The 27,192-nt window shown below is 37.1% G+C and overlaps 2 protein-coding genes across 2 annotated transcripts in view; one reads left to right on the top strand and one right to left on the bottom strand.

Annotated features, from left to right (window-relative positions):
• Nucleotides 1-21,388, top strand: part of LOC124178084 (5-hydroxytryptamine receptor 2A) — a 74,510-nt gene extending 53,122 nt beyond the window's left edge. The window contains exons 4-6 of the mRNA XM_046561225.1: nt 9,209-9,425; nt 12,677-13,070; nt 19,513-21,388. Coding sequence (XP_046417181.1) covers nt 9,209-9,425; nt 12,677-13,070; nt 19,513-20,512 — 1,611 coding nt within the window. The 3' untranslated portion in view covers nt 20,513-21,388. The remainder of the gene's footprint in view (nt 1-9,208; nt 9,426-12,676; nt 13,071-19,512) is intronic.
• LOC124178083 (26S proteasome non-ATPase regulatory subunit 1) overlaps nt 3,597-27,192 on the bottom strand; it is a 65,292-nt gene continuing 41,696 nt past the window's right edge. The window contains exons 11-14 of the mRNA XM_046561224.1: nt 8,229-8,563; nt 5,523-5,875; nt 4,686-5,085; nt 3,597-3,890 (exon numbers count right to left, since the gene is read on the bottom strand). Coding sequence (XP_046417180.1) covers nt 3,820-3,890; nt 4,686-5,085; nt 5,523-5,875; nt 8,229-8,563 — 1,159 coding nt within the window. The 3' untranslated portion in view covers nt 3,597-3,819. The remainder of the gene's footprint in view (nt 3,891-4,685; nt 5,086-5,522; nt 5,876-8,228; nt 8,564-27,192) is intronic.

The raw sequence follows: 27,192 nt of genomic DNA on the forward strand, positions 1-27,192 counted from the left end.
AGAAAATCTCAGGTGTTTTTAAATCTATTTATTTGACGCGGACAGAGCTGGAAGTCACGATTTTTTTTTCTCTCTCTCTCTCTTTCGATAACCGAAAACGAAAAAAGATTCGTGAGCAATTTGCGTTTCCTAATCAGCTTCTCAAACTTTACGTTTTATAATGTTTTTTTTTTGTTTTATTTTTCGTTTTTTTATGCAATGCCGTTCAAACAATGTTTTATTACTCTAACAAAAAAAAAAAACATAGTCAGTGCTGACAAAGAATGGAAAAAAATGAAATGTTTGGAATAGAAAATACAGTTTTAAGAATTTTTTGGAGAACTTTTTAAAAAGATCCTTTTCAAAATCGCTACCAATATTTACAGGCAATTGAGCAGTTGAATAAAATAATCTGATAAAAAATTCCAAGGAAAAGAGACGAAAAGAGGAACGAATCAAAAATAAAAAAATAAAGATAAAAAAATAAAAAGCACACACACAATACCCTGCATCGGAAAATGACAGGTTTCATTTCACGTGTACGCGTGTGCATATGTACGTAAAATTTCTACAATAATTGAAAACGTTTTTGCAACCGCGGTGGGAAATCGCGAAAAAAAAGAGTGAAATGAAACGTTAAATGCTGTTTCCGAGAGACTGTGTGTGAAAAAAAAAAAAAATGTACAGTTTCGTTTCAAGTTCTCCGTTCGTCAGTCAAAATTTCAGCGATCAATTCATCCGAACGTATCCCAATTAGCTGGTCGACCACGCATTGCGCATTACACACGTATACACATTGGCGGTTCAAGGAGAGAGTGTGAAAAAAAAAGAGAAAAAATAAAAAAAAAAAAGAAAACTACCAACGCAAAAAGCCGAAACAATCAAAAAAATAGTTTTCGGCCGATGGCGACCTGAATAATATTGCAACGAGATCAGAGAACGTTCAACGTGACGCTTAAAACGGATTACTGTTTTTTATTTTTTCTTGTAACGAAAAAAAAAAAGAAAAAAAAAAACGTTACACCAATTTAATTTGATCTTGTTCAACGGTAAGCCGAGAAAAATTTGGATCCATGTTTGAGAATGATCGAGCAATGAATACGAAAAAGCAAAATCGTTGTGCAAGAGAAATTCGTAATCCAGTGCAATTGGTGTATACATATATATACATATATACGAAAAGCAGAGGAAAAGCAGAAGCATCGGCAATAAGACGTTTGAATTACCTCCGGAAGGTCAAAGGTTGGGAGGATTTTTAATTATCGGAATTGACGTTTGCCTCGGGAAAATGTGATTAAGTCCGACAGAGGAAGTCAAGAAACGTTTCTGCAAGCTTCAGCTCAGACAGCGTACGCCGTGCTTCTTTCTTGGTTCCTCGTATCCCTCGGGACTCGGCTGGCACTCCGATCCAGCTGTGCTAGCTTTCGCCCCCGTCCATCCCTTGATACATAAAATAATACCCACTCCGAGCCAGAAACAGGCTAATATTATCGAGGAAAATATCACCCGTTAACATTTTTCTCTCTAAAGTGAGAAAAATATTTCTAAAACCCGATTCTTCGACTCGATGGAAAATCATTCGGTCTTATTTGACTTGAAAAAAACATTGTCCGATTGGTTTTCAGAGAATTATCAATCTTCCAAATTGATCGGATTCTTACAAATTTTACGAAATTATTTCACCGCTGTACGGATAATTTTTTCAACTTTATACGGAATTTGTTTAAAACTTCGCAGTAATGATGAGTAATTTGTTTGGGTAAAATTTGGAGTTTCTTCGACTGAAATAAATTTATAGCCTCTGATTTCGGATCAATCGAAAAGTCACGATCGATTGATTTTATTTTTTTTTTTTGTCAGTTTTCAGACAGAAAAAGCAAAAATTCGTTGAATCCTATCTCAGTCTGACCATTTTTTTCACTTATCAGTGGTTGCTGGGTTTTTTCGTGAGCCGTGATTGAAGTTGATCGAATCAAATCTAATCGAAGAGGAAAAAATCTCAATTATCGCTAAAACACAATTTGAGACGGATCGATTTGTTTCTACCACTTGTAGCTAACTTCGTTCGTGAGTAAATTTTCACGAAGCGATTGAAATTCAAACAAAGAGAATAGAAGGAAAAACTTTCAGAATCCGAATAACAGAAAAACCGTTTGTTAGAAAAAAATGTAAGCGTCGTTATTGGTAAAACGAAAAAAAAAGAGAAAAAAAAAATTGATTTTTCGATTATTTCCAGTAATTCTTTCGACCTTAATTACAAAAAAAAAAAGCCTCGCCAGAAGCTGTTCGAAATCGCTTCGTTAAGCACTTCATGCCTCTTTCTTGTTACTTGTTGTCAGAGGAATTAAAAACAAGCATCTACAAGTATAATCCGATCCGTAATTAAAACAAGATCAAACACGAGTTGAAAGTTTGGAAAACTTTTCAAACTTTTTCAAGGGGATTAATAATAATACGGTGTGGAGTAAAGTTACGTAGATTCGGAAAAAAAAAAAAAAAACAAGAATTAGAAGAAATTCTTTCGACTCTGTTCCTGATTTATCAACACGCATATGCCGTGTAAACGATAAGTAACGAAGGTTGTTTATTTTGAGAGCGTCGACTTCGCAGCGTGTCGAGAGATTTGAGATAGGTCAGCAAACGATGCGATGAACGCGGTCGAGAATAACAACAACAGTGCGTAGTAACGATATTGTACAAATAAAGCATCGTGAGAGGCAAGAATCCGCGATTACGACTAATCGAAATGACAGGTTATTATTATAAACGAATGAATGTGAATTACATAAATGTGTGTATATTATTTACGGAAAGAATAAGACAATTGGTTTTTTTTTTTTTTTTTTTTTAATTATCGTTCTTACCTTTCGCTGTTTTCCTTTTTTCTCTCTTCTTCCGAAACGGTTCTCGAACTTTGGTTGCCTGATTTAACCACAATTTTTCCACTAACAATAAAACAAAAAGGCGAACGAGGAAACTCGTCGATACGTTTTTAAATTTCGAGTATTCTTCTTAAACTCACTTGTACTCGTAAAATAAATCATATTACAAACAGATAATTTATTTACACCAATTTTCAACTAGATTTCAAGAAACAATTATCTTCGTACGTGGATATAAAAAATAAAATGAAAAATGAAAATTCCTCAGATTCCAGATGGAAAAATAAACTCGCGACACACTTTTTACGATACGGAAACGTTATCTTTATTATTACATCGTACAAGGAAGTGCGAGAGGATGGGTGAGAATTGTAATTGTAAACTGTGCGAAATTTTCATGCTGACACACGACGAATATACGGGATACATTTATTTCTATACCGAAGTTTACACGGCGACGTCTACGGCGAAACTGATTTGTACGGCATCGAATCGGCGGAACCGGTTACAAAGCCGGAAGTGAACAACATCGAGCGGAAGAGGAACAATAATCGGAAAGCGAGTGAAAATACGGAGTATCGTTTCTAACCGTTGTTATCGCAAAAATGTTTGTATAATTTTTGCGGTATCGCGGAGTGTTATCGTTACGTTTAACTTTCATTGAATAACAAGAGTTAATAATAACTTACGAAGTTGTACAAATTTACCGTAACATCGTTTCTCTTTCCTTTTCTCTTTCGCTTTTTTTTTTTGAAATTAGTATAAACTCGATTTACGAGTAAGCGATATTTCAAAGATTTTTCAATTCGCAAGCTTATTTACGATTATTGTTATTGTTATCGTCATCGTATGTTACATTGATTAAATTCACTACCGTACAGTCATTATACATAATTCAATACATGTTACAATTTCATCATATTTGTGATAAAACGTGCTTATTTTATCGCTTTTTTTTTTAATCTTCGATGTACTCGAACGGCTCCGGAGCTTCGGCCTCTTTTTCTTCGTCTGGTTTTGGACCGAATGCTGTGAAAAAAATTGAGACGACGTTGACCGTTGTTATTTTTCGGGGGAAAGAAAAAAAAGAAAAAAAAAAACCGGAAATAAATCGATAAGTTACTTGGCAAAGATCAAGTTTTCGCTAATTCTGCAATATATCTAATACAATTTAAGACTCTGACTGAGTTTCTTCTTGTTTTGTTTACGTTGCACGAGATTTTCAATCCTCCAAAGTATATACCTCACATGAGTAACAAATTTTAAAAATATCAATCTTTAGGTACATGCAAATACTCAAGTTTCGGTGAAATGTGTTTTATCGAATAAGCGTGCACGAAATCGTGACAATTAACGATTGGCTTGAAATTAAGAACGTTTTCTTTCTTTCTTTCTTTTAAATACAAAACTCAGATCACCTGAGAAACACGTACTATAACTATTTTATTTTTCAATTATTTTCTCGAATTTAAACACCGTTTCATTTCAATTTGTACGATCGAAGGCCCGTGAGTGATTTTTGAAAAAAAAAAAAAAAAAAACCGAGAAAAATGATCCTTGAAACAAAAAATGGAACTTTATGAAGTTCGTAACGTTGATGTAACGATACATGTTTTGGAAAAAAAAAGAAAAAAAAACGACCTTTCGAAAAACTTGAGGATTGTCCGGATTTCAATGAAATTTTACAGAGAAAAAACTAGCGTTGATATTTAGAGAGGAAGAAAAAAAAAAAAAAAAAAAAAAAAAAAAAAACTGAATACCTTCAAAACCATCGTGAAGATTCAAAGAAAAATGACGTTTTTTCAACGTTTCGCTCCGGCTTACCAGCGACAGGTTCTACGAGTTCCTCTTCGGTGTCCGGCTTGATGTGCTTGACCATGACGATTCCACCAATTCCGACATCCTTGACAGGAGCGTACTGGCTTCCGGGAACGAGAGAAATCAGTTTCAACTGCTGACGCATGATGCGAGCGGGGTTCTGCAGTATCTCGAAATTTGGTTCGGATTCTTTCTTTTCCTTCTCCTTCTCCTTTTCCTTTTCCTTTTCCTTCTCCTTCTCCTTGTCCTTGTCCTTCTCCTTCTCGCTCTTCTCTCCACCATCGTCCTTGCTGCTTCCCGCGGCCTTCTTGTCCACCTTATCCTTGTCCTCTTTATCCTTCTTCTTATCCTCCTTTTTCTCCTCCTTCGTCTCGACCGACTCCTTCGTCTCGGACGGAGACGGATCCTTACAAAGGCGTGGGAAATAAATTCTAATCCGTAACGGGACGTGATTGAGAAGCGATATAAAAAAAAAAAAAAGAAAAAAAAAACAAGAAAAAAACAAGCATAAAAAAAAAACCGAAATTAAATTTCGTGCGCGTATTCTCGTAAAAAATTATCCCGTGTTTCGTACGAAATTTGCCCTTTGTTTATCAACAGAAGCAAAATTTTTGCCAATAGTCGGCGAAACTTCACGTGAATATGTTTGAACAGTGTCGGAAAAAAAAAAAAAAAAAACCAACAGGAACGTTAAAAATTCAATTATTTATCAAATTTTGTCGACTGTCCGGAGTTGCTGAATTTGTTTAATATCGATCAAAAACGATCGAATTTTTTCCTCAACCATGCCGAAGCGTGAAAACGAAGAATACCGAATCGCTCCGAAGAGTTTATAAGACTCACCACTTCCATCTTCTCGTGAGAATCGCGAGCCCGTCTTTCGGATTCGCGTCTTCGAGCACGTGCGGCGATGCTGAGAACAGCGGTGGTGACTTTCTCCCTTTCCTCGCGTTTCTTTTCCTCGAGCGGTGCCGGATAGGCGTAAACACTCGGTCGAGCATTCGAGCGGATTTCGAGCTTTGGCATTTTTAGCTGCGCGTTCAGGGCGATCAGGCAGGTCGGCGTGAAAGCCAAAGCGAGGCAATGGGCCAGAGGGAACCAGTACCAGTATTGGGTGAATACCAGGGCACCGACTACCGCCAGCATGTTCGTGTGTCCGGTTCTCGACTGCAGAGATACCGTCACGTTTCGTCCGCCTGCAGGGCGACAAAATTGCCGTTTTATACGTTCTTCGACACTTTTACGGAGTTTGGGGATATCGATACGAAGCGAAAATCGCAGAGGATTGATCTGTCGGGCTTTAGGAAGTGAATTCATTGGCGCCGAATCCGAAACTGTTTTTTACATACTTCTAGCACGTCTGGTTTTCCTACACATCGAGTTTGAAATAACGAAAAATGCTAGTTTTGAAGCCATTTTTTGAGAGCTTGAGACGAGTGGTTGTTTCATTTGCAGCAAGAGAATTCGTCTATATTGAAACCGAATCTGTTTTAAATATATTTCTAGCATGTCTGGTTCTCCTGCAGATCGAGTTTGAAATAACGAAAAATGCTAGCTTTGAAGCCACTTTTTGGAGGGATTGAGACGAATGATTGGTTCATTTGCATCAAGAGAATTCGTTTAAGCTGAATCCGAATCTGTTTTTAAAATATTTCTAGCATGTTTGGTTCTTCTGGTAATCGAGATTGAAACAACGAAAAATGCTAGCTTTTCAGGCATTTTCTTTTTTTGAGAGATTGAGACGAATGGTTGGTTCACTTCAAGTGAATTTATCGATGTTGAATCGGAAATTTTTTTCAAAACATTTCTAGCACGTTTGATTTTCCAGAAAGAATAATTTTTCAACATTTTGTAAAGAGTTAATACAGAACGTTGTACAAAAATCTTTCTAAATGAAAATATCGGGATCTTATCGCGTGAATTTCTCAATGCGGAATCAAAATCTGTTTTCAAATTATTTCTAGAACGTCATGTTAGTTTTTTTATTTAGCGAACGAATCGCCGTGAACAAAAAGTCTCGTCAAGTGACCTTTTTGCTGCTCAATTCAAAACTCATTTCAAAATGTTTCTAGAACGTCTAGTATTTCTGTAAATTGGGTTTACGAAATACGCAACGAAATGCTAGATTTTCAACATTGTTTGACAGAGTGTAACTCGGAAATGGAATAACGTAGAAATCTTGAATAATGGTGACTTTTTGGCACCTTTCAAGAAAATAAAAATCGAAAACAGATTATACTGGACTATAAATTACAGTACCTAAAATTCAAAATACATTTTAACTTTTGCTCAAATTTTTGTAGGTCGTAAGAATCTTGGAATCATATCTTTATCTTGATTCCCAGTTCAACGGAAAAAGATCTCTGGGTTTATTTACAAGGATGAAAATTTTCGAAATGATTGTACGTGCAGTGTCTCTATGAATATTGTGCTACGGAAAAGAGCACAAAATTGGATAAAAACCGTAAGCGGAGTACATGAACATCGATTTCGATCTCTGAATCGAAACATGGCTGAAACCGATTAAAATAAATGCGTCATCATCAAATTCCGAAAAACATTCGTAAAGAACTTTGAGCGATAAAGTGGTGGAAGATATTTTGCGCGCACGGCTTACAGTGTGTAAGAAATACAAGATGGGAAGAATTATTGCTACATCATTGAAGCGAAATACCAATTAAAAAATATGCAAAACAGTAGAACAATATAAAATAGCACAATTTGAAAAAAAGAAAAAAATAGCAACATTTCTGACAGTTTCTGACAGAGAAAAAGGTTCAGAAGGTGGAGAAAAGATAAAAAAAAAAAAATCTCCCTCCAAGATGAAATGAAATTCTCTGAATATTTTTAAAGCATATTTCACGTATACTCACTTATTCTTCATCGTTGAAACAAAAGAGGAAAACACAAGAAGGGAGAAATAAAAGGACCGTAAGAAGCAAGATAGAAGGGTGAAAAAAAAACCGTGAACAAAGCGTTGAGAGAAGAAGAAAAAGAAAAAAAAAAAAGAAGAAAAATTGCAAAGAATTATGATTCCTGAAAAAGACGGCTATTTATTCGATTGGTGAATTAGTTCTGAATAATAAGTTTCGCCCGCTTTCTCTTTCTCTCTTTTACCTCTTCGCGCCTTCAAGCGAAAGCTTCATTAACATTTTCCGGTACCGAGATCCTTAGGGAAAAAGAGTACTGGGCGAAGCAGCCCGGGGCATAATAAATTTCAAGTCCAAAGTACGAGATAATCTTGAAACGTCAAGAAAGAAAGGGAGGGAGAGAGAGAGAGAGAGAGAGATGGAAAAAGAGAGAATTTATGCAAAAAAAAAGAAGAGAATGAATTTTGCAGTTTCATTTTTGAATCTGGTTCTCTTCGTAAACCAAAGTTTCTCTCAGTTTTCAAAAAAGTCGAAGTTCCGAGTCCTAAATTCGTTTTCGAGTTTGAAAAAAATATTCTCTTTTCCTCGTCCAGCGTCCTCGTTTTTTTTTTTTTCATTTTCCATTTTTCTTTTTCCTCGTCTTATCCGCGCGGACAAGATAATCTAATAATATTCTTACCGGCGTCGATGATTCCTTGGGCCAAAATCGCGCCGAACTTTGCCATCACGTCCTCGTGCTTGTCGACGATGACCTTTGCGTAAAGGGCACGGAAATCTTTAACCCTTGGGCAGGTGGCTTCGGTCTGCTGTATCAGGATCATAGCCGAGGCGATCAGCGCTCCTTGACGGACGAAGTTCACAGGATCGTTTGTCATCGGGTCCAGCAGAGCGATCGCCTCCTTCAATCCCGTTCCCGCGCATGCAATGCCCAACGCCATTGCAGCCCCGTATCTAACGTGGGGGTTGTAGCTTTCAGCGAGAAGGGAAACAACGCTGGGACATTGTTCGGGGGTACTGAAAAATATTCGAGAAAGAGAAAAAAAAAACAAGTTAATTTCAATCGCAACAGATTTTTTGCTGATATTCAAAATTGAAAGTACTTTTCAGAGATTGATCTTTAAATTTTTTGGTAATTCTGCGTTTTTTTTTTTTTTTTTTTCAACACTCACGTCTCAGTACTATAATACGCAAGTTTCCACAAATCGTTGAATCCTTGTTTTTTATTCGAATTTTTCTAATTTGTCGATAACAGTTATTTGCACGATGTTGTTAAATTTATATTCCGTTATTCTTTTTCATGCGTGTAAATAATTCTATAACTACAATTCCCATGTAAATATTGGAAATACGATTATTTTTCGTAGAAATACATTATAAATTAGAGAACACGGTTATTATAACGATAAACACGAGTTCGAATTTACCGAACAACCGGCATCAGAAATCATTCAATGAAATGAACGAATGTAACAGTAACAAAATAGATTCAGCTTTGAATCTGACGGGTAAAAATTATAGACGCGATTTCTTTGTCTTTCTTGGTTTTCTTTTTTTTTTTCAACCCGCGGTAAACGAAGGAAAAGAAAAAAAAAAAAAGAAATTAAATTTGAGGGTAGTTAAAAATGGAAATCTGACGATTTCGTTGTTCTTCTGTTTCAGGACGATAAATCGGTGCTGGTAAACGGAGCCTGCCAGATACCTGATCCGCTCTACAAGCTGATCGGCAGTATAATATCGTTCTACATTCCGTTGGGAGTGATGCTCCTGACCTACGCGTTGACGGTTCGTCTCCTCGCGGAACAGCGTCAAAATATTGGCGGAGGAGCAGGTTGGTCTTCAGGGTGGTTGGGTGGGCCCCAGGGCACGCCTGTAGGAGGTCAGTGTATTATCTGTACACTAACCTGACGATAATTACAAAGGCGATTATGTTAATCTCGGGCCGATCCTGACGCTGATTATACTGACAATTTATAACGCAGGTTGGAACCGATCAGGGATGGAAATTTATTCGGATATTTAAATATTGTCAGGCATTTTTGTTTTTTACATTCAAGGATGCCCGGATTTCAAAAAAAAATTTCATCTTCTTGAAATTCAATGCGACCCGCGAGTTTTAGATGACAATAAAATGAAATTGAACGTAGAAATGGAAAATAATAATTAAACAGATCGCGGGTTATAATGCGTCGAGATTTTTTCTTTATTTTTTATTTTTTTTTTTTTCATCAATATTACGTCTCGTATAAAGCTCGAAAAGTACGACGTTCTATAGCGAATGAATCGAGGTGTTTCTTTTTTCACCGAAACAGATCATTCATCTATAATTAATATGTGTGACCTCGTACGTAAGTTAAATAAAAAAAAAAACTACGTTGTTTTGTCCATCCGCGTTTCATAATTACTGTCAAATTAGTCAACATAATGGATGACCTAAAGCAGAAGTTATAAATTTGATACACAGATTCAATCCGATCGCAGGTGAGCAATTTTTAAACATCACGTAACTCGTACACGAGAAAAATGTTTGTTAAACGATACTCGTAACGTTTTTGAATAGTTCGAAAATAAAAATTCCAACCAAATACATTATGAATTTCATATTGGCAGTCGATCAGATTTTAATCTTTAAAAATTAACTCCCGCTTTCGCTTCTACAAATATTGCGAAGTTAAATTCAATTCGACCAAACTCAGTTTGCAGCCACGTTTTTGAAACGCGATTGTTTACATAAATTTTTTTTTTTTTTAATTTTTTTTTCGCTCGCCATCTTCTCTTCTTTTCTCTAGTTTCAAGCGTTTATCGCGATATCTTGTAAAAATGCGTTGTAACAAAAGAGTACAACAATAAAGAGAAAAAAGTCCGTAATAAAAACGTTGAAATTGGCATAAAATTAATTTTTTTCTTTCTTTTTTTTTGTTTTTTTTTTCGTTTCCATCATGTACAACATCCACGTACATAGAACGCGTGCGACATTCACCGTAGCACGTGAAAGTCATGCGACATATACTCACTACACACGTAATACATATAAATACGTGTTCTATACAAGCGAGTGAATCCTGACATTAATTTTCACGCGACGTTAATTAATCTCAATTAAGTTCGTCAGTGTCTCGGAATTTATGCACATGTATATGCGACTTTATTATATGTGTATATAATAAAGTCTCTATTGTACACCCAGACACGCCCCTTTTCCTGAAACCTCACCACTTATCGTTTTGTTTCGTTTGGTTTCGTTTCGTTTCACCGAAAACACCGCAGATATTCCGCTTCTTCGTTAAGTATTAAATTCATTATTATCAATAGGCAGCGCTTTAGGTTCCGAACATCATTCGCGTTAATAATTAACCCGCCTTTTTCACCCCTCTCCTCGAATTTCCGCTCTCGCCGAGTAATCGCATCGCGCACAATTAACCATCGTTATTTATTTCTATCGTTACTTCCAATCTTTTTCTCACTTTCTTTATTTCTTTCTTTCTTTCTATTTTTATTTCATTCAAAATTAATGTTGCGAGTAACTGACCGGATTATTGTAGCTATATTGGTTGAATATTATTAGAGAGAACAATTTCATTGTTTCGGAACTACGATTCAACATCTTATTTATAAAACGACGCAGCTGGACGAAATAATTTTAAATTTACCAAATTTTTCACATTTTGAAATTTTTAGGATTTTTGTACCATTGAGTAAGTTTGAGGAAAAGAGGGTTGCGAGTAAAAAAGTATTGAAAAATTTGTAATAAAAACTGGTGGAAGGAAATAGTTTCCACAGACATATCGAATACAGTTTTTATTCTATTTCCTCTTCCACTTTACCTTGACCTTTTTTACCTTCGTTTTCTACTACATGATTATTATTCATGCATATGTATATACGCAATGCGAAATAAAAATAGAAAACGATACTGCGTGCATATTTCACGGACAATATTGCATTTATTTCTCAATCGCAAGAAATTATTATCAGCAGCAGGCCATGTTTGATAAATTTACGTAACTAATTGAATATTCAACCATTGAAATACTTCCAAGAAAACATTTGAATTCAGTAAGCGTTTCGGGTATACATATACGTAAAGATAAAGTGGTAAGGCCTTTTCACCGTGGAAAGTTAGGGGAGTAATCAGTCACTCCCTTCAGCCGCAGGAATATACCCTTGTTATTTTACCCTGGTGAAATTTCCCGTGCCTACAGATGAGATGTCAAAAAGTAGAAACAATCAGGCGTCGTAATTGGAGGAAAATTCAAGATTCAAGAAGTAGCACCGACGAAAATAAAAACAATAATGTTATAATAATATTTCTACGACTTGAAATTTGTTGGAATTATATACAATATACATACATACGTTATATATAAAAAAGAAATTATCAATTCGAGTCGTATAGATGTAAGAAATTCGCACGTTTTCCCGAAAAAAAAAGTCATTTCCTCTGTTCTGCAATAATTGCTAAACGCGGTAGAACAAAAAAAACAATGATACGAGGGGGAAAAAAAAAAAATTAGAAAAAAACGAAAGGAAACCAATTTAATAAAATTTAAATCAATTTATCGTGTATTCGTTCACTGTAAATTTGGACGGAAACTGCAGGGAATTATTTTATCACAAGATGCTGCCGCAAAAATTCCTAAATAATGTGATATGAATTCGTTCTCTGACTAATTTGTACAATTCAATTGATCGGAATTTTCAAGTTCTTTTTTCGTTCTTTCTTTGTTTTTTTTTTTTCTTAAACTTGTTATTCCCTTCTTCATCCATTCAACAGTTCATTTTCAACCGTCTAGTCGTTTGAATTATTCATGCGTTAACTCGATTTGATATTATAATTTAATCACGTATCGACCTAAGTATTCATATAATATATTCATTTGTTTATTTATTCACGATTCGCCAATTATACGCTATTTTTCTGCATCGATTCAATACGTACCAAATACACCTTGGTTGACGTAATTTTTATAAATTACCCGAGGTTCGTTCGTTCGTTCGTTCGTTCGTCCGCTCGCAATAACGATTCGTTTGCTCGACCCTCGTTCATTGATTCGTAAATATAAAAATTGCGTTACGTCTGTAGATTATTAATCACAGGATATGAAAATCGTTGGACTGTTTGCCCGGCAGGTTTGGACAGAAGGTGTACATGGAGGAGATTGCTGATGAACAAGGGCGGCGGTGGTGTGGTGGTCGGTGGGGGCGGTGCGGGCGGCGGGGGTGGTGGCACGCCGCAGCATACTTCCGGCGCCTCGACAGACACGGAACTGACTACCATCGACACGCACGAATTGTGGTTACCGGAAAGCGACCCACCGCCTTCGGCGATGTCGGCCCTCCACGCTTTCGGTGCCGAAATGCTAAAGCTCTCGAGAGGCCTCGAAGGCATGGCGGCGGCGGCTGCGGGCAGCCAAACGCCACCGACACCGAGATCCGTTAATCATCAACACCTGATGCAGCAGCAGCAGCAGCAGCATCAGCATCATCACGCGAATCTGCATCATCGTTGCAACTTTCGAAGCGGGTGAGATTCGATGTTTGATAAGCGACAAAATAAAGAAAAAAAAAATAAATAAATAAAAAAACAGAGAATATACCTCTGTAAGAAGTTTGATTCGTGTAACAATAATCGCCGATATCGGTGTATACGGTAATGATATTGAAAAGAATAAATGATACTAGAAAAAGGTTTGCGTCTTGGCTAAATGTCGGTAATATGTCGGTATAGAAATCTGTCGTCGCAAAACGATCGTTGCATATTTTCTACCGATACAAGGAACGTCTCGGTATCGATGAATTTTCGATTGCTGAGGAATATTCCGACCTTCTTCTTTAAGGAACCGAATTTATCGACCTCTTTGGAGTGATATACCATGACGAAATAAAAAAATCCCGTAAGACGCTCAAGACTCGTTATTTATTCAACATTTTTTACTTCTCAATCGTCGATTCGTTCATTCGTTAATTCGTTCGTTCGTTCATTTGCTTCAAAGAACACGGGTGCGTGTAAAAGGTCGAAAAATATTGAAACAGGATCCGTAGAGGACTGGTTATACATGACTGAATATGAATTTCTCAAGGCGAGTTTGTAGGGTTGCGGTATACATGAATATATATTTATACATAAGAAATATTTGATTAGCATATATTGCCGAATTCACGGAAAGTAAATGAGGACGAAAATTCGCAGAGTGCATGTAAATATAATAACTGTAAAAAGAGATAACGGTAATATCCGCGTGATTATAATTGAATTTCTCATACGAAATATCTTATATTAACCAAAGAAGGGGGCATATTTTAATCGAAAGAAAAATCTTACAGTAGGTATATATATATATCTACATATGCAAGAAATCTCTCAAGCCTTTATGAATATTATACGAAGAGATTCGGGTTTATTACAACTAATTGTAATAATTCACAATACGAACCGTATCTCATCTCGTTTCGTCTACAGAGATTATTATGAATTTGATTGAAGAAAGAAGGGGAGAGAGGGAGTGAAAAAAAGAAGATTGAAAACTGACAGAGAATGAAAAAAAGCAAAAAGATACATATTTTTAGAAGGAAAATGTAATAGTATTGCTGGAAGATAGTGTATTTATATGAAACATGTATTCACACGTATGCATTTTTTTTTTTTTTATTTTATCTTCATTCCCACAAAAAGAAAAAAGAAAGACAAAAATGTCTGCAAAGACGTCCCGATTCGTGGTAAAAATAATGATTTCAATTTTTCGCGAAATTGATGTATATATATATACACTCAACCCAAGACGAAGTTGACGTAAATTGCGAACGCTGCGCCTTCTCGTTATATCATGTGTATATACACACACACACACACACACACATATTTATATATATATAAATCACACACAGTATTGAGGACTGCAAATCTCTACAGTTTGAGCAAATCCCTGGACTGATCCTGATCGTGTCTTTCAGGGATTTAGAAGGATTAGGTAAAGTTTAGGTGGAAATTCTACGCCGTTGAATAAGCTGCCGTTTATTATACCTCGTGTTACGCCGGTATAATGTGAGTGTAGACTAGCTGTGGATATATAACGGCACGTCGCGGTCACGGTTAAGGAACTTCGTCAAAACTTGGCCAAACTTGGTTGGATCTGTCTACATTACCCGTGTGTACAACATATCTCCGAAGGAAACACGCAAGCGAAAATCGTTACCTCGAACGATTTATTGTACATTAGCAAATATTCCGCGAACTTAGGATCAAGAATTTACGAAAAATTTTATACAAACAATTAGATTGTATATTTTCAACTTGGGGAAAAAATCTTTAAAAATATATCACAGTATCATTGTACCGAATGAAGTTTACACATGGAGTATCCGGTAAAACATTGTTTTTTTTTTTTTTTCTAACGTCAAAGTTGTATCGCAAAAAAATTTTTATTCCCGTACGTTGAGCGAATGGTTTAATATTTTTTTATCATTATCATTTTTTTTTTATGGCATTCTTCTTGTTCGCACAACCGGACTTAATTCGAGAGCGTCTCACAATCAGACACGCGTACACGTATCAATTAGTTTGTATTTTTTTTGGGGGGGGGGGGGCTACTTTGGGGCTTTTCCGAGGCCTGGTTAATTTCCGACTTGCGTCTTTCTTCAGCTAGTCTGGACGTCGTGTGAAACCCTGAAGCTGTTAAGAGTGGAGGTTAGGTCAGGCGGTATGTGGGGAAATTACGAAATAGCAGGGTTTTCAATTACGCAAAAGGAGAGAAGTCGCTCCTTGATTTCATGATATCGTACGAACGAGAACAGGATAAATCAGAACTTGAGAAGTTTGAATTCAATTTCCGTTGAGTGGAAATTCCGCGCACGCGAACAAATAAAGAGTTTTCTTCGGCACAAATTTTTCTGCGAGATGTTAGTCTTATTATTATTATAGAAAGAAAAGGATAGAAGGAAAATTTCCTGGTGTAGATTTCACGTTCTTAAGTGCATATATATACACACACATAAATTGTTATTTTGATGGAGTCCAGAATTTTCATCTTCTCTTCCCCTTGCATTCGTGTATATGTGTACACCTACATTTATAATATGGATACAAGGCTCCGCATGCAGACCAGAGGGTTGAAATTCTGTTTTTATAGCGTCGAAAAGCCAAGACGAGCCGCGCGGAATACCGTTTCATCGAAACGAGAGGACGGTCTTCATGGCATGCTCGTGTCTCGGAATAAAATGAACGCTTTGTCGTCGAGAGGCGAAAGCGAAGAATGAAAATAGAAGATACAAAAAGAATTCGCTAGTTTTTGCAGAAGGAAATAGAGGAAAGAAACGTGAGACAAGAAGAAGAAAGTAAAATCCAGGAAACGAAACGGAAGTTGGGAAAATCGGGGAAAACGCCGCGCGTGCAAACGTCATTTCGGTATAACGATTACGATTCTGATTTAGTTCAGCTCGTTTAAGCTCAAGTTGCTTGGCCAAGAATCACTTTTGTACTAATTTTGTTACGGGATAATCACACTATCGAGTATTTGTCGAAATTATTAAATGCGTAAATTATGAGAATCTCTTTGAAAACAAAAAAAAAAAATAAATAAATAAATAAAATAAAAACAGTGAAAATCAGAATTATAAAAAAAAGCTTAGATATTGATGCTTCATTTTGAATTGATTCAGAATAATTGAAAACAAATGATTTTTAGAAAAGTCTTTAGTTTGATTGTTTTAGTTCGTTCAAAAATCCAATTAATCTACCAGATTTTTAACAAGTTTAAATTGATGTAAAATGAGTAATCGATATCTTAGCTCGTGTTTAAAATTCTAGTACATTCTATTTTTGTACTTTCAAAAAGGTATTTGTAGCTTAAGATTATAATGGTTTGATAAATATTCGTTGTAATACAGTTAATAAAAAGCGTGGATTTGTAGACAACAAACCGCCTTATTTAAAGCTCAAATTTCTCCGGAGGTGTGTAATTTTACGGTAAATCGGAATTTGAACCTTGGTACTAAAAAAAAAAAGGAGATAGAAACGGAAATAAAGAATCTCGCGAGCACACACCAATCAATGTCTCATGATCGATCCGCCGAATGTAACGACTAAAACGGTATTTAACCATCGGAAATTAGTTTGTCGCATAACATTATGAAACTTCGGTTTCCGAAAAGTTTGCCACTTGCTTTCCCAGAATCGATTATATCAATATCGCCGGAAGGACAAGAACCCCCAAAGTTTGATTTCTCCCGATTCGTTCGCCGTCTTCGAAATTCATCTCGTTTCATCCGGAACCAATTAAACCGAGCAAATCGTACTCATCGGGCAAATCAGGCAAATGTGTGTCTGCGCGTGTGTGCGTATGTATTCAATTCCGAATTATACAAGCCTGCAGCGATAATGACGCTGCTTCGAACCACCAATAGGCGGAGGTCATCCGATGTAGGGTTGGTTCGTTGGTTGGAGTTTCGCGCCCTGATAGTCGACAGGGGCGTTGCCAATCAGGAATGAGATTGTAGACTCTGGGTAAACACATTGGTACTACCTCATGCAGTAGGGAAGTCGATTACCAGCCGAGTTGCATACTCCGGGTGAATTTCAAGACGGTTAGAAAGGCAAACGCTACCGTTCACAAGTTCAAAATTAGCTCAAAGCCTTTGCAAGCTTGCGTGCTTTTCGGTAATCAACAGTTTTGCGGTTGTAAAGATGTCGCAGGTTGGATCGGTACGAAATCGTAAAGTCTCCAACGAGTCATCTGAATACGAAACAAGTTGAACAACAACTTGATCAAAGAATCATCCGAGACCGTCAGTTCGTTCCGAATAGAATATCGAAAAGCGATAATATATACTATATTTAAAAATGTTGGAACACTTTTTTAATGGACAGACTTGTCAGTATAACGTAATAACGAATTTGCCGCACGTTCGAAACAAGATCGTTTTATATTGCGACAGTTCAAGTACTCTCAAAATAATATAACGACGACACTCGGATTGCGTCCTGAACGGCATCGCTGCGCAACGTGCCTTACGTATATAATATATTTTCACCCCAAGAGATTTATTGGCGGTATCTCGTTTCTCGACGACAGCCCCCCAATCTTCTTGAAAACTTCTTCTCTCTGATTGCCCGCCGTTATACCTACTTCGAATGCAGGATCGACTATCTCTTTCCGAGACTTTGCACATCGCGGGTGGAATATTCAAGCGTATATAATGGGAATTGAATGTTCGAAGCCCCGGCCAAGACGGCTTTTTTGACCTACGTAGACGCTCGGAAGCTTCTCTTTTCAGGGTCTGATACCTCGCTTTCACGATCGCCATCAACGCTTCTTAATACATTTTTCCGCCTTTCTCAATTTCTTATCTATCCAATTTCCGAGACGGTGAAGCAAAACTGATAAACGAGACGAGTGACAACCAGTTCGAAAGAACCACGTGTAAGTACATCCTCCAACTCCAACTTCAAACTCACTGTGGAGTTTCTTTCTCAGTTAAGCTGACGGTGCGAAACGTTGACGGAGCGAAACGTAACATCCGGACTTTTTCCTCGAACTTCTTACTGTAGAGACATCCAGATTGAAGACGTTTTTCTGACTCGAGCCAAAACGATAGCCGTCATCCAGCGCCGATTCAGGATCCTGTTAATGGCGATTCGCGGTCATCCCAAAGAATCTGATTGACAAGGAAAGTACCCGAGGTGTACTTCGCCGATTTGATTCATTCTGCCGTTTGTAACATGTTGTATCTCGAAGAAACATAAGACGAGTATTTCTTTGACATATCAATTCAGGCGTTTGAAGTGTGAGAACAACCCTTCATCCGCAAAAATCAAGGAGAGCAATCTCGGAGGGTAAAAGCACTGCGCGTATTACCATCCAATGGATGATGAATAATAATGTCCAATCGGTTTAATCCAAAAAATTTATATCTTTATCGGGATATCCTGAAAAATCAAACACCAGGGGTGACTCTTAACGTTGAGATGATCAAATTGGCATGTGAAACGAGTAGTTGTCAAAGTTTTTTCGATGCCCTACAACATATGACGGAATGATGAAAATCGGTGAGGTAAACCTCGGGTGCTTTCCTTGGGAATTCAGTACAGTCAATTCCGGGCGGCATTTTTCACTCCGACGTTGAGTGAACAGGTTGATTGGGACAGTCGAGTGCGGTAAAACGAAGCCCGTCTAACGTTTAGGCGAGTATTGTGTTGACCAAGGACTTCTCGTGTCCGGATCCTGATCGTTTCACTTCTGCTTCGAAGGAGCGACAAGAGGCTCTTTTTCTTCATTGGTACAGACGACCATTCGTCGACACAGACGATCAATCTCTATCGACCAAAGGCAGGTTACCCTGTCTAGCATTCTTTCCTCTTTCTTTTCTCGGCGATGCTTACCGTCGATTTATACCTCCGGTGATCGTTTCAGGGCGAAACACGTTAATAAACCAATAGGCAGAGGTGTCACTTCGCCAAGTCACGAAACACCGCGAATTTTTTTCCTCACTCGATTCTAGGCCAAGAGTTTCGCGTTACATTCAACGCGAATCGATCAAATTCGATAGGGAATTAGAGAACCTCGATATCGGCGCAATTCAAGGTAACACCAAGTTCCGGTAACGTTTACTCAAATTTCTTGCGATCTACTTCGGAACAGACATTCAAATTTGTCTCTAAAAACTTCGTGCACATCGATCGTGAACATCTTGGTTTCACACTGACGGCTGCAGTTACATAGCCCTCAATCAGGTATCGTTCGCACGCGTGATTAATCAGGATTTCAAATTACTTGAAAAAATTTCGATCATCTCGTAACGGTATCCCATGCTTTCAAAGTATGGGATTTCGAAACTTCTACATTTCGTGTAATTTCTAAGAAATTTCGAGAGCTTCCAAGTTAGGCTATAACCCCATAAAAAAAAAATCAACGAATCGTAAAAAAAACCTCAGCAATCTAACAAAAAATTCTTTTTCCCTCTGTGTTTTTCAGATTCGACGGAAGTGCGCCAAGCAGCGCATCGGGTTCTCGAACAAGCCTGACACTGCAGGGAGTAGAGGAAGGATATCCACCAACGCCGTGGCGTCAACGACGTCGAGCATCGACGTACAACGAGGCGCACCTCAGCCGCGTGAACACACCACCGCGAACGGGCCGTAAACGAGCGTCGAGTTTCCACGTTCAGAGAGAGTTCACGCGATCGCCAACGGCTGCCGATGATCGAGAGGTGCGGGAATCGGTGGCGGCGCCACAGTCGACGGGCGGCGAAGAGAGGGGGGAAGAGAGGGCGCTGCCTCTGCCACCTCCGTGCACCTGTCCCTACTTCGGCGAGGGCTCCGAGCGCCAGCCGCGTCGTCCGTCGACCGAGTTGGTTATCGTTTCGAGCGATACGCTGAAACCGATCGGCAAGGGGCCGCTCGACATGGGCCTGCTGGCCCGGCAGCGGGGCCCGGAGTCGGGGTCCGTCGTGACGTGGAGGGGGGGACGCCGCGGCTCGAGCGTCGGTAGTACGAAGACGCTGCTGGCGCCACCTAGAGCCTCGCCGCTTCGTCGGGCCGCGACGATGCGCGCGCACAACGGAGCCGCGACCCTAGCGGCAAAGAGCAACAATTCGTCACCCTGTCTGATGCGTTACGCGGGCCCAGTTCGAACCCACCATTCCAGAACGAGTAGCGTCGTATCAAGGAATAGTTCACGGCACGGTAGGATTATCAGACTTGAACAAAAGGCGACCAAGGTTCTCGGGGTCGTCTTTTTCACCTTCGTTATCCTCTGGGCGCCGTTTTTCGTCCTGAACTTAGTGCCCGCGTTTTGTCCCGACTGCGAGAAGAGAATAAGTCACAAGATCGTCGACCTCGTCACCTGGCTCGGATACGCCAGCTCCATGGTCAACCCCATATTCTACACCATTTTCAACAAAGTCTTCAGGCAGGCCTTCAAGAAGGTTTTACTCTGCCGGTACAGAAATCAGACTTGGAGGCCCGCCAGGTAGGCCCTGCCTAAGCGACGACCCAGGGGCGCCGCTAGTCGAGTCTGACGATCCTATGTGTGGGTGAAAAAAAATACCACCCGATCTACATTACGATTCCGCATATTTTTTCGCGAACCGCTACACCGCGATAGAAGATGAAAAACTGAACAACAGCTGCAAACGCTCGGTGATTAATTTTCTACGTAACGTTTCTAGCGCGTACTAGTGTATCGTTCATTTAAATCTGCGATTATAGACTCTCGGTAACTTCCCGACCTCGGGGCTCTGACCAGGCTGAAAATCCGCACCTGGTGATAATGAAATCGACTCACGCGTATATCCAGATTTTAAAGCGTAGAAATTTATCAAGAGTCAACTGTGCTCGGGGTGATTCGATTTTTAACGGAGGTACACGTAACATTATCCATACAAATACATTCATTGAGTGATATTCTTTCAATCTACGAAACAAATTTCTTCTGTGTTTGAAAACAAATTTATATTTTTGCTCTGAAATAAGGTATAAAAATTTTGTTTCTACGACAATCATTCCCACCTTCAATACCCCGGCACAGTATAATGAATTCTAGAATTTTGCCGGCCTGTGAACTCCAAAGTGGTATTTATCACGATGTAAGTGTGTATTATAATTTAAAGAGAAATAACAATAGTAATTATAACGATAACAACAACAATAATGGTAATAATAATAAATATAACAAAAATTGAGGATAAGAACCTGCAGTCCAATAAATCGATTATACGTATAATAGGTAGTATAACGATAGTGACTGTGAGCTAATGAATATAAATTTAGAATAATATTGCTAATAATTGAATGAAAATTCAAGCACGCAAGCCATACTAGAGTACATGAATAATATTAAATATAATAATAATAATAAAATCAATAATAATACCAACAACAACAACAACAACGTTACGCGGGAAAAATTATAATGTGGAAAACCACAAACAGGCTGCTCAACGAGAAAATGACGGTTATGATATTGATTATTGCGTGTAATTTTTACAATATGAGCTATCGACGATTGTTAAATTGTTATAGAGAGATCATTGGGGTGGAATAATATAATTGGATTAAATCGAGGTTCGGTTTTCACGCTTCGTCGATATTTCAATACGCAACCAGCTTCATACACTGATATATAATATTACGTATCCTATCATTCTACTACACGTGACGATTTGAGTACTAACGAAGCAACGTTCTTCCTTCAAGTTCATAAATTTTACGTACACAAAATTAGGATGTGTTTCAAAATAACGTTTCTCTCGATTTTGCCCAACACTGTGACGAGATTCGCGGTAAAATTCGTGAAATATTTCATTGAATATTTTCCTTCCGCAAGTAAGAATATTAAATAAATCACCACCGGATGAAGCAAAAAAGAAATTACGATTGCGACTCTAGAAGCGGCAATTGTTATTGTTATTATTATTATTGTTGTCGTCGTCGTTGTTGCTGTTATTACTAATATCGTCGTAATCATAATCGCTATTGTCAATCTCATTATCGCGAAACGAAAGATGAAGCGATCGTTATACGCGGCATACATTCAACGGTAATATACAGACAGCTTGTTTGCGGTAAAGTTTTTTCAGGCGAACAGAAAAAAGATTTGAAGAACTGGAACAACAATGAGATCCGGGAACAGCAGCAGAACGGTGGTTGAATTTTAACGACATGGACGTTGTTGTGCAACGTATAATACAATAGACAGGGAGAGAGTACAATGTGACGTTGCACCCCACAGTTATACACACACACACACACACACGTAAAGTGTAACATCCGTTCGGCCAACGGTCTGCAGTGAAAAAGAAAGAGTCCGTGTACGTTTGCAACAATTTTAGTTTTTTTTTTTTTTCACGAGATGAATAAAACAAACGGCGAAAATTGCGATTCAAAAACAGAATGGAAAAATGGTGGAAGAAAGAAAAATGAGGGTAGAAATATTTCCACATGAGAATGACTGATCGAGAGAATAGAACCTTGTAATAAAATCGGAGTCAGTGAATATGGATTTCATTGTTACGGTTGTTTTTTTTTTTTTTTCGCCCCCGCGTTTTATTTCATTTTTACCAGCCTGCCCAAATGTTTTGTACAAAATGTACGTAATCAACGTTGTATGGGAACTTGATGTAGTTGGTAACAATGGCGTTTTCGAGTGACTATATACGAGTGTTACGTAATAAAATGCTTGTATAGATTAATCGACAACTTCGGCTGCAATGCTATAGGCGAAAATATCTAAGAATATCCACATCTGTACCATTAACATAATTTGTTTACAATACGTAGGGCTAAAGAGCGAACGAACAATCTTCATCATTAGATTAGAATTAGAGTTAGGTTATATCGATCGAGTATTACGCGGTAGAGTAAGACGATATGTTCTCCTGTTTTACCGATTTTCACCTATCCACCGGTAATAAAGATTTCGAACGTTACCGACACGCGATCGTTATCGCGAAAATTTTTGTGCATCGGTGAAAAATTATCACATCACGAGGGTCAGTTTCGCTTTTGCACGTATTTAGTGAAACTGTAAAACAAAGTAGAGAAGTATATTTCAAGATAATTTGGCAATACCGAAAAATCGGTCAATCCTCGCATCGATAATATATTTCTCTGCCTTACCGAACGACGGTAAATTGAGATCTATGAAACAGGAAGACGATAATTTCGTCGTCTACGATTTTCATTCGAAACGAATAATAATGTTATATGCAGCTATATGTAAGTCAATTGATGTGCACCCATATTTGTATACGTATTACTATTCGTACAATCGATTGTATAAATGTTGAGTACGTGACGTAACGAAAGATAATTAATAGACGGGTAAAAATGGATACGAAAGAGCTGTAATAATAAGAAAAAAAAAAAAATATTCCTATACATAAAACAAACAGATAAATCAATAACGAATATATAAATGATAGATCTATCCTGATGTACCTGTAGTCTAAATGTGTAATTCACGTCTGCGTTTATAATAAATCTGTTCAATTATTTCTTTTTCTATGAATGATATAAAAAAAAAAATGAAACCGGTTGAAAGGTACAGAGAGAATTGAAATAAATTTTTACCGCGTAGTGAATCTAAGGTGCTAAAAATTGTGAAAAGCCTAATTTTAAATCCATTTATATACATGTATCACCGAGTGTAATACATAGAATATATCTATAATATAGAGTTATTATGTGCGAGGGCTGAATAACGAAGTGATTATAAAAGATTATTTGTGCAATTGATAATACACTTAAGCATAAGTGTGTCTGCTTGTTAGTGACGTGTATATATATATATATATATATATATAAACAGATATATGTATGTATAACTGTGTACGCATGAGTAAAAAAAAGTGCGATGGATTTTAAAATATCTATTAACATAATTGTATTACGAGATCTTAACAACTGTGTAATTCATGGACGATTTTTAAATGAACTGGTTAATTACAGTAGGTCAATTACGAATTATAATTACACACTGTATCATTTATCATGGACGAAACTTATGATAATGACAATATCTTTCCGTCGATATTTCTTAGCCTTTGAATTATATCGATTATATAAGCACAGTAAATTTTTTCGTTGTTTTCCTCTTCATCTTATCGCAAGAAATAAATACATGTATATATAATTTCTATATATATAAATATAAAATTTCCAATATATATATATATATATATATATATTGGAAAATAATTAGAAATTCATTTTCAATAAACATTTTATGCGATAAAAAAAAAACAATAAAATTGAGATAGGAAGGGAAAAGAATGCTCGCGGTATAATTTAACCCGCACTCTCTATGCATGTGAATTCTCTTCTTTTTCTGTTTTTTCGCTCCTAGATCGTTTTCTTTTTTTTATTTCCTCGAGCCGAGCTCGCCATACATGTACATATATATATACATACCAGTCCCATGCCCTGGTAACTGCGTTACGCGAGCTGTTTAGCATTTTTATTTTTCTTCAAAATGGTCTAAATCGACGATTCTCCGAGCGTTTAGGTATAAGTAGGTGAGTTGAGGGGGGGGGATGACGACAGCGACGGTGAAGAAGATGAAGAAGACGTAGAAAGAACACGAGGAGGGAGAATAAAAATACAACGAAGAGGAAACTTTGACGACGGTATGAAAAAACGTGACATCTCAAATTTTTAATTAAGAACGCGATGATCTCGAACGAGGTCGAATTGTTCGTTGATGCGACACTGGAATTTTGGGTGCGTGAATTATACGAAGCATTGTTGTTTTTTTTTTTTTTTTGCAACAGATTCGACAATTTTTTCGATAATTTTTTCATTTATTTATTCTTCGTAATTAGTTAGACTTTATGTGACAGTTTATGATAATTTTTTAAGCCCAATTGTAGGTTTCTGTGTAAATATCGTTCCAATTCCGTACCGTATATAATTTTTGCATTCGTTTCATAAATTGAAATGTTCAATGTAATTATAACATATTAGAATTGATGAACATTTGTTTGTTCGATTTTACGTGAAAGTTTCTCTGTAAATAAGCGAGTAAACGATTAGAACAATTATTAAATATAGTTTACAAAAAATCGCTACGCACAATTCATGAAGCCAAAATTCCAGTGCCGTATCAATGATAAATTTTTCACCTAGGACGAGACGTCCGCGTTCTCCTCTCACAATCTGATATTGTCACCTTCTAACGCAATTTGAAATCTCACGTTCATTCGCACTGACGCCAACTTGTGGATGAAAATAGACAGCAATCTCAAACGAGAGGCGAATAGAAATTTCATTTACGGAAATAAAACGTTTTCGTCAATGTGCTGTTTTTTACTTTGCTTTTTGCAATTTTCGCTAACAAAATGTGAAATATTTAACGAACAAAGCAAGCAAAGCTCGCCAAAGAGGGATACAACTTTGAAACACACTTCGCACATGTTTAGATTTATCTGGTTGATACAATATTGATTAGGGGTAGCAAAGAGAAGGGGCGTCGATTCGTCTGGCTGCTGCGTCTGCGTTGTAATATGTATATAAGCACTGTACGAGCTGATAACGAGGCGGTATAGACGAGAAAGATCAAAGAGAATCGGTCAGGAAATCTAGATGGGTTTACAAAATACCGCCACGTGACATCAAAGGACTGTAAACTAGAAACTAGAAGCCATAGTATCTGACTAACCAAGTTTTATGAGTACGGGCTTTCAAAAATCAATTATTTTTCGATGGTGTGATTGAGGAGTTTAATTTTTCCACGTCGATTGATTTTTCAACAATATATCCAGTTGCGAAACTTGAATTTATCAAGATTTAAAAAATATCGTTCGGAAAGACAAATTTTTATGATACTCGTTGATTTTTTATTTTATTTTTTTTTTCTTTTTGTCCCGTTTACTTCACCAATCTGTTTCAAAAGTTGTTGAAATTTGACGGAGAGAAAGAAAATGAAAATCGCAGGAATTTTCAATCGTGAAATTGTGTGAAAATAAAAATAAAAATGAACAGCCGAAACTGGATCGCGGCGAAAAAAAATGAACGACTAAAATTTAATATTGTTGGAATAGAAAAATTTCATAGTAGCCGGTTTCGCATGAAATTTGAAATCGGTTGATCATCATTAAAGTAATATTTTAAAATAAGTTTTGGTTTCAATTTTATTCACTCCGGAACCATATTTCTAATTTTCATTTCTTTCCAACTTCTTCACGATATGCAAGACTAGAAATTTTTCTGCAGAGAATGCGATGATATTTAATTACATATCGCCATATTCGTATTTTTAAAACGCGTCGATCGATATTCGTGACTGTCGCGTGTCCCTCGCTATTTCCATTCCCATTTCTATTCCTATTTCCATCTCGATCCGCTTATTTTTTTTTTTATTTGCTTATTTCTTTTTCATCTTGACGTCGCCTACATTTTTTATTCCACCGCGGTGTTTCGTGCACGAAAATTAAATTTACAACTCCACGTTACATAACACACGATCAGACTAATTTAATTAATTAACCGAACCGAAAGATGTTGAATACGTTATGATCGCGCATGCGGGTGAAATAAAATTAAGAGTAAAAGTTCAAATACGTAAATAATAAGAACGAAATAATTTTTCCCAGCATATACAATGAATCATTGAATACACATCCGCGTTATTCCTCAAAAATTGAACTATACTTTATAATATTTTAAATTAAATTTCAATTACGATTGTCTTCGCAATATTGTTATTACTATTCTCGTTATTGTCCCCATTACTTGCGTCTATTAAATATAGTAACAACAACAATAATCACTGTTATTATATTGACCTTAAATTATAAGACGGCGGATGATAAGATAAGAATGAGAAAAAAAAAATAAATAATTATATTTGTGTATAATTAGAAGAAAAAAAAAAGAAATATACATATTGTATAATAGCGATTGCTGCAGTAGAGGGGAGACAGTACGCTTAAAGAGTAGCGCGTGACGAGAAATAATTATGTATACTGCTGGACTGCAATGTATGTAACATACATGTAGTGTGATATATACTATATGTATATTAGGGTGAGACGAAAAAACTAACCTATCGAATCTGTGGTCTTAAAAAGACCGTATTTACTAAGAAAAAAATTCTCCCGTTTGGAAAAATTTTTAGCTCAATTTTAAAAGGTGTCGCTGGCCGTTTTAAATTTCC

The sequence above is a fragment of the Neodiprion fabricii genome, chromosome 3, assembly GCF_021155785.1.
Source record: "Neodiprion fabricii isolate iyNeoFabr1 chromosome 3, iyNeoFabr1.1, whole genome shotgun sequence".
In the NCBI taxonomy this organism is placed as follows: domain Eukaryota; kingdom Metazoa; phylum Arthropoda; class Insecta; order Hymenoptera; family Diprionidae; genus Neodiprion; species Neodiprion fabricii.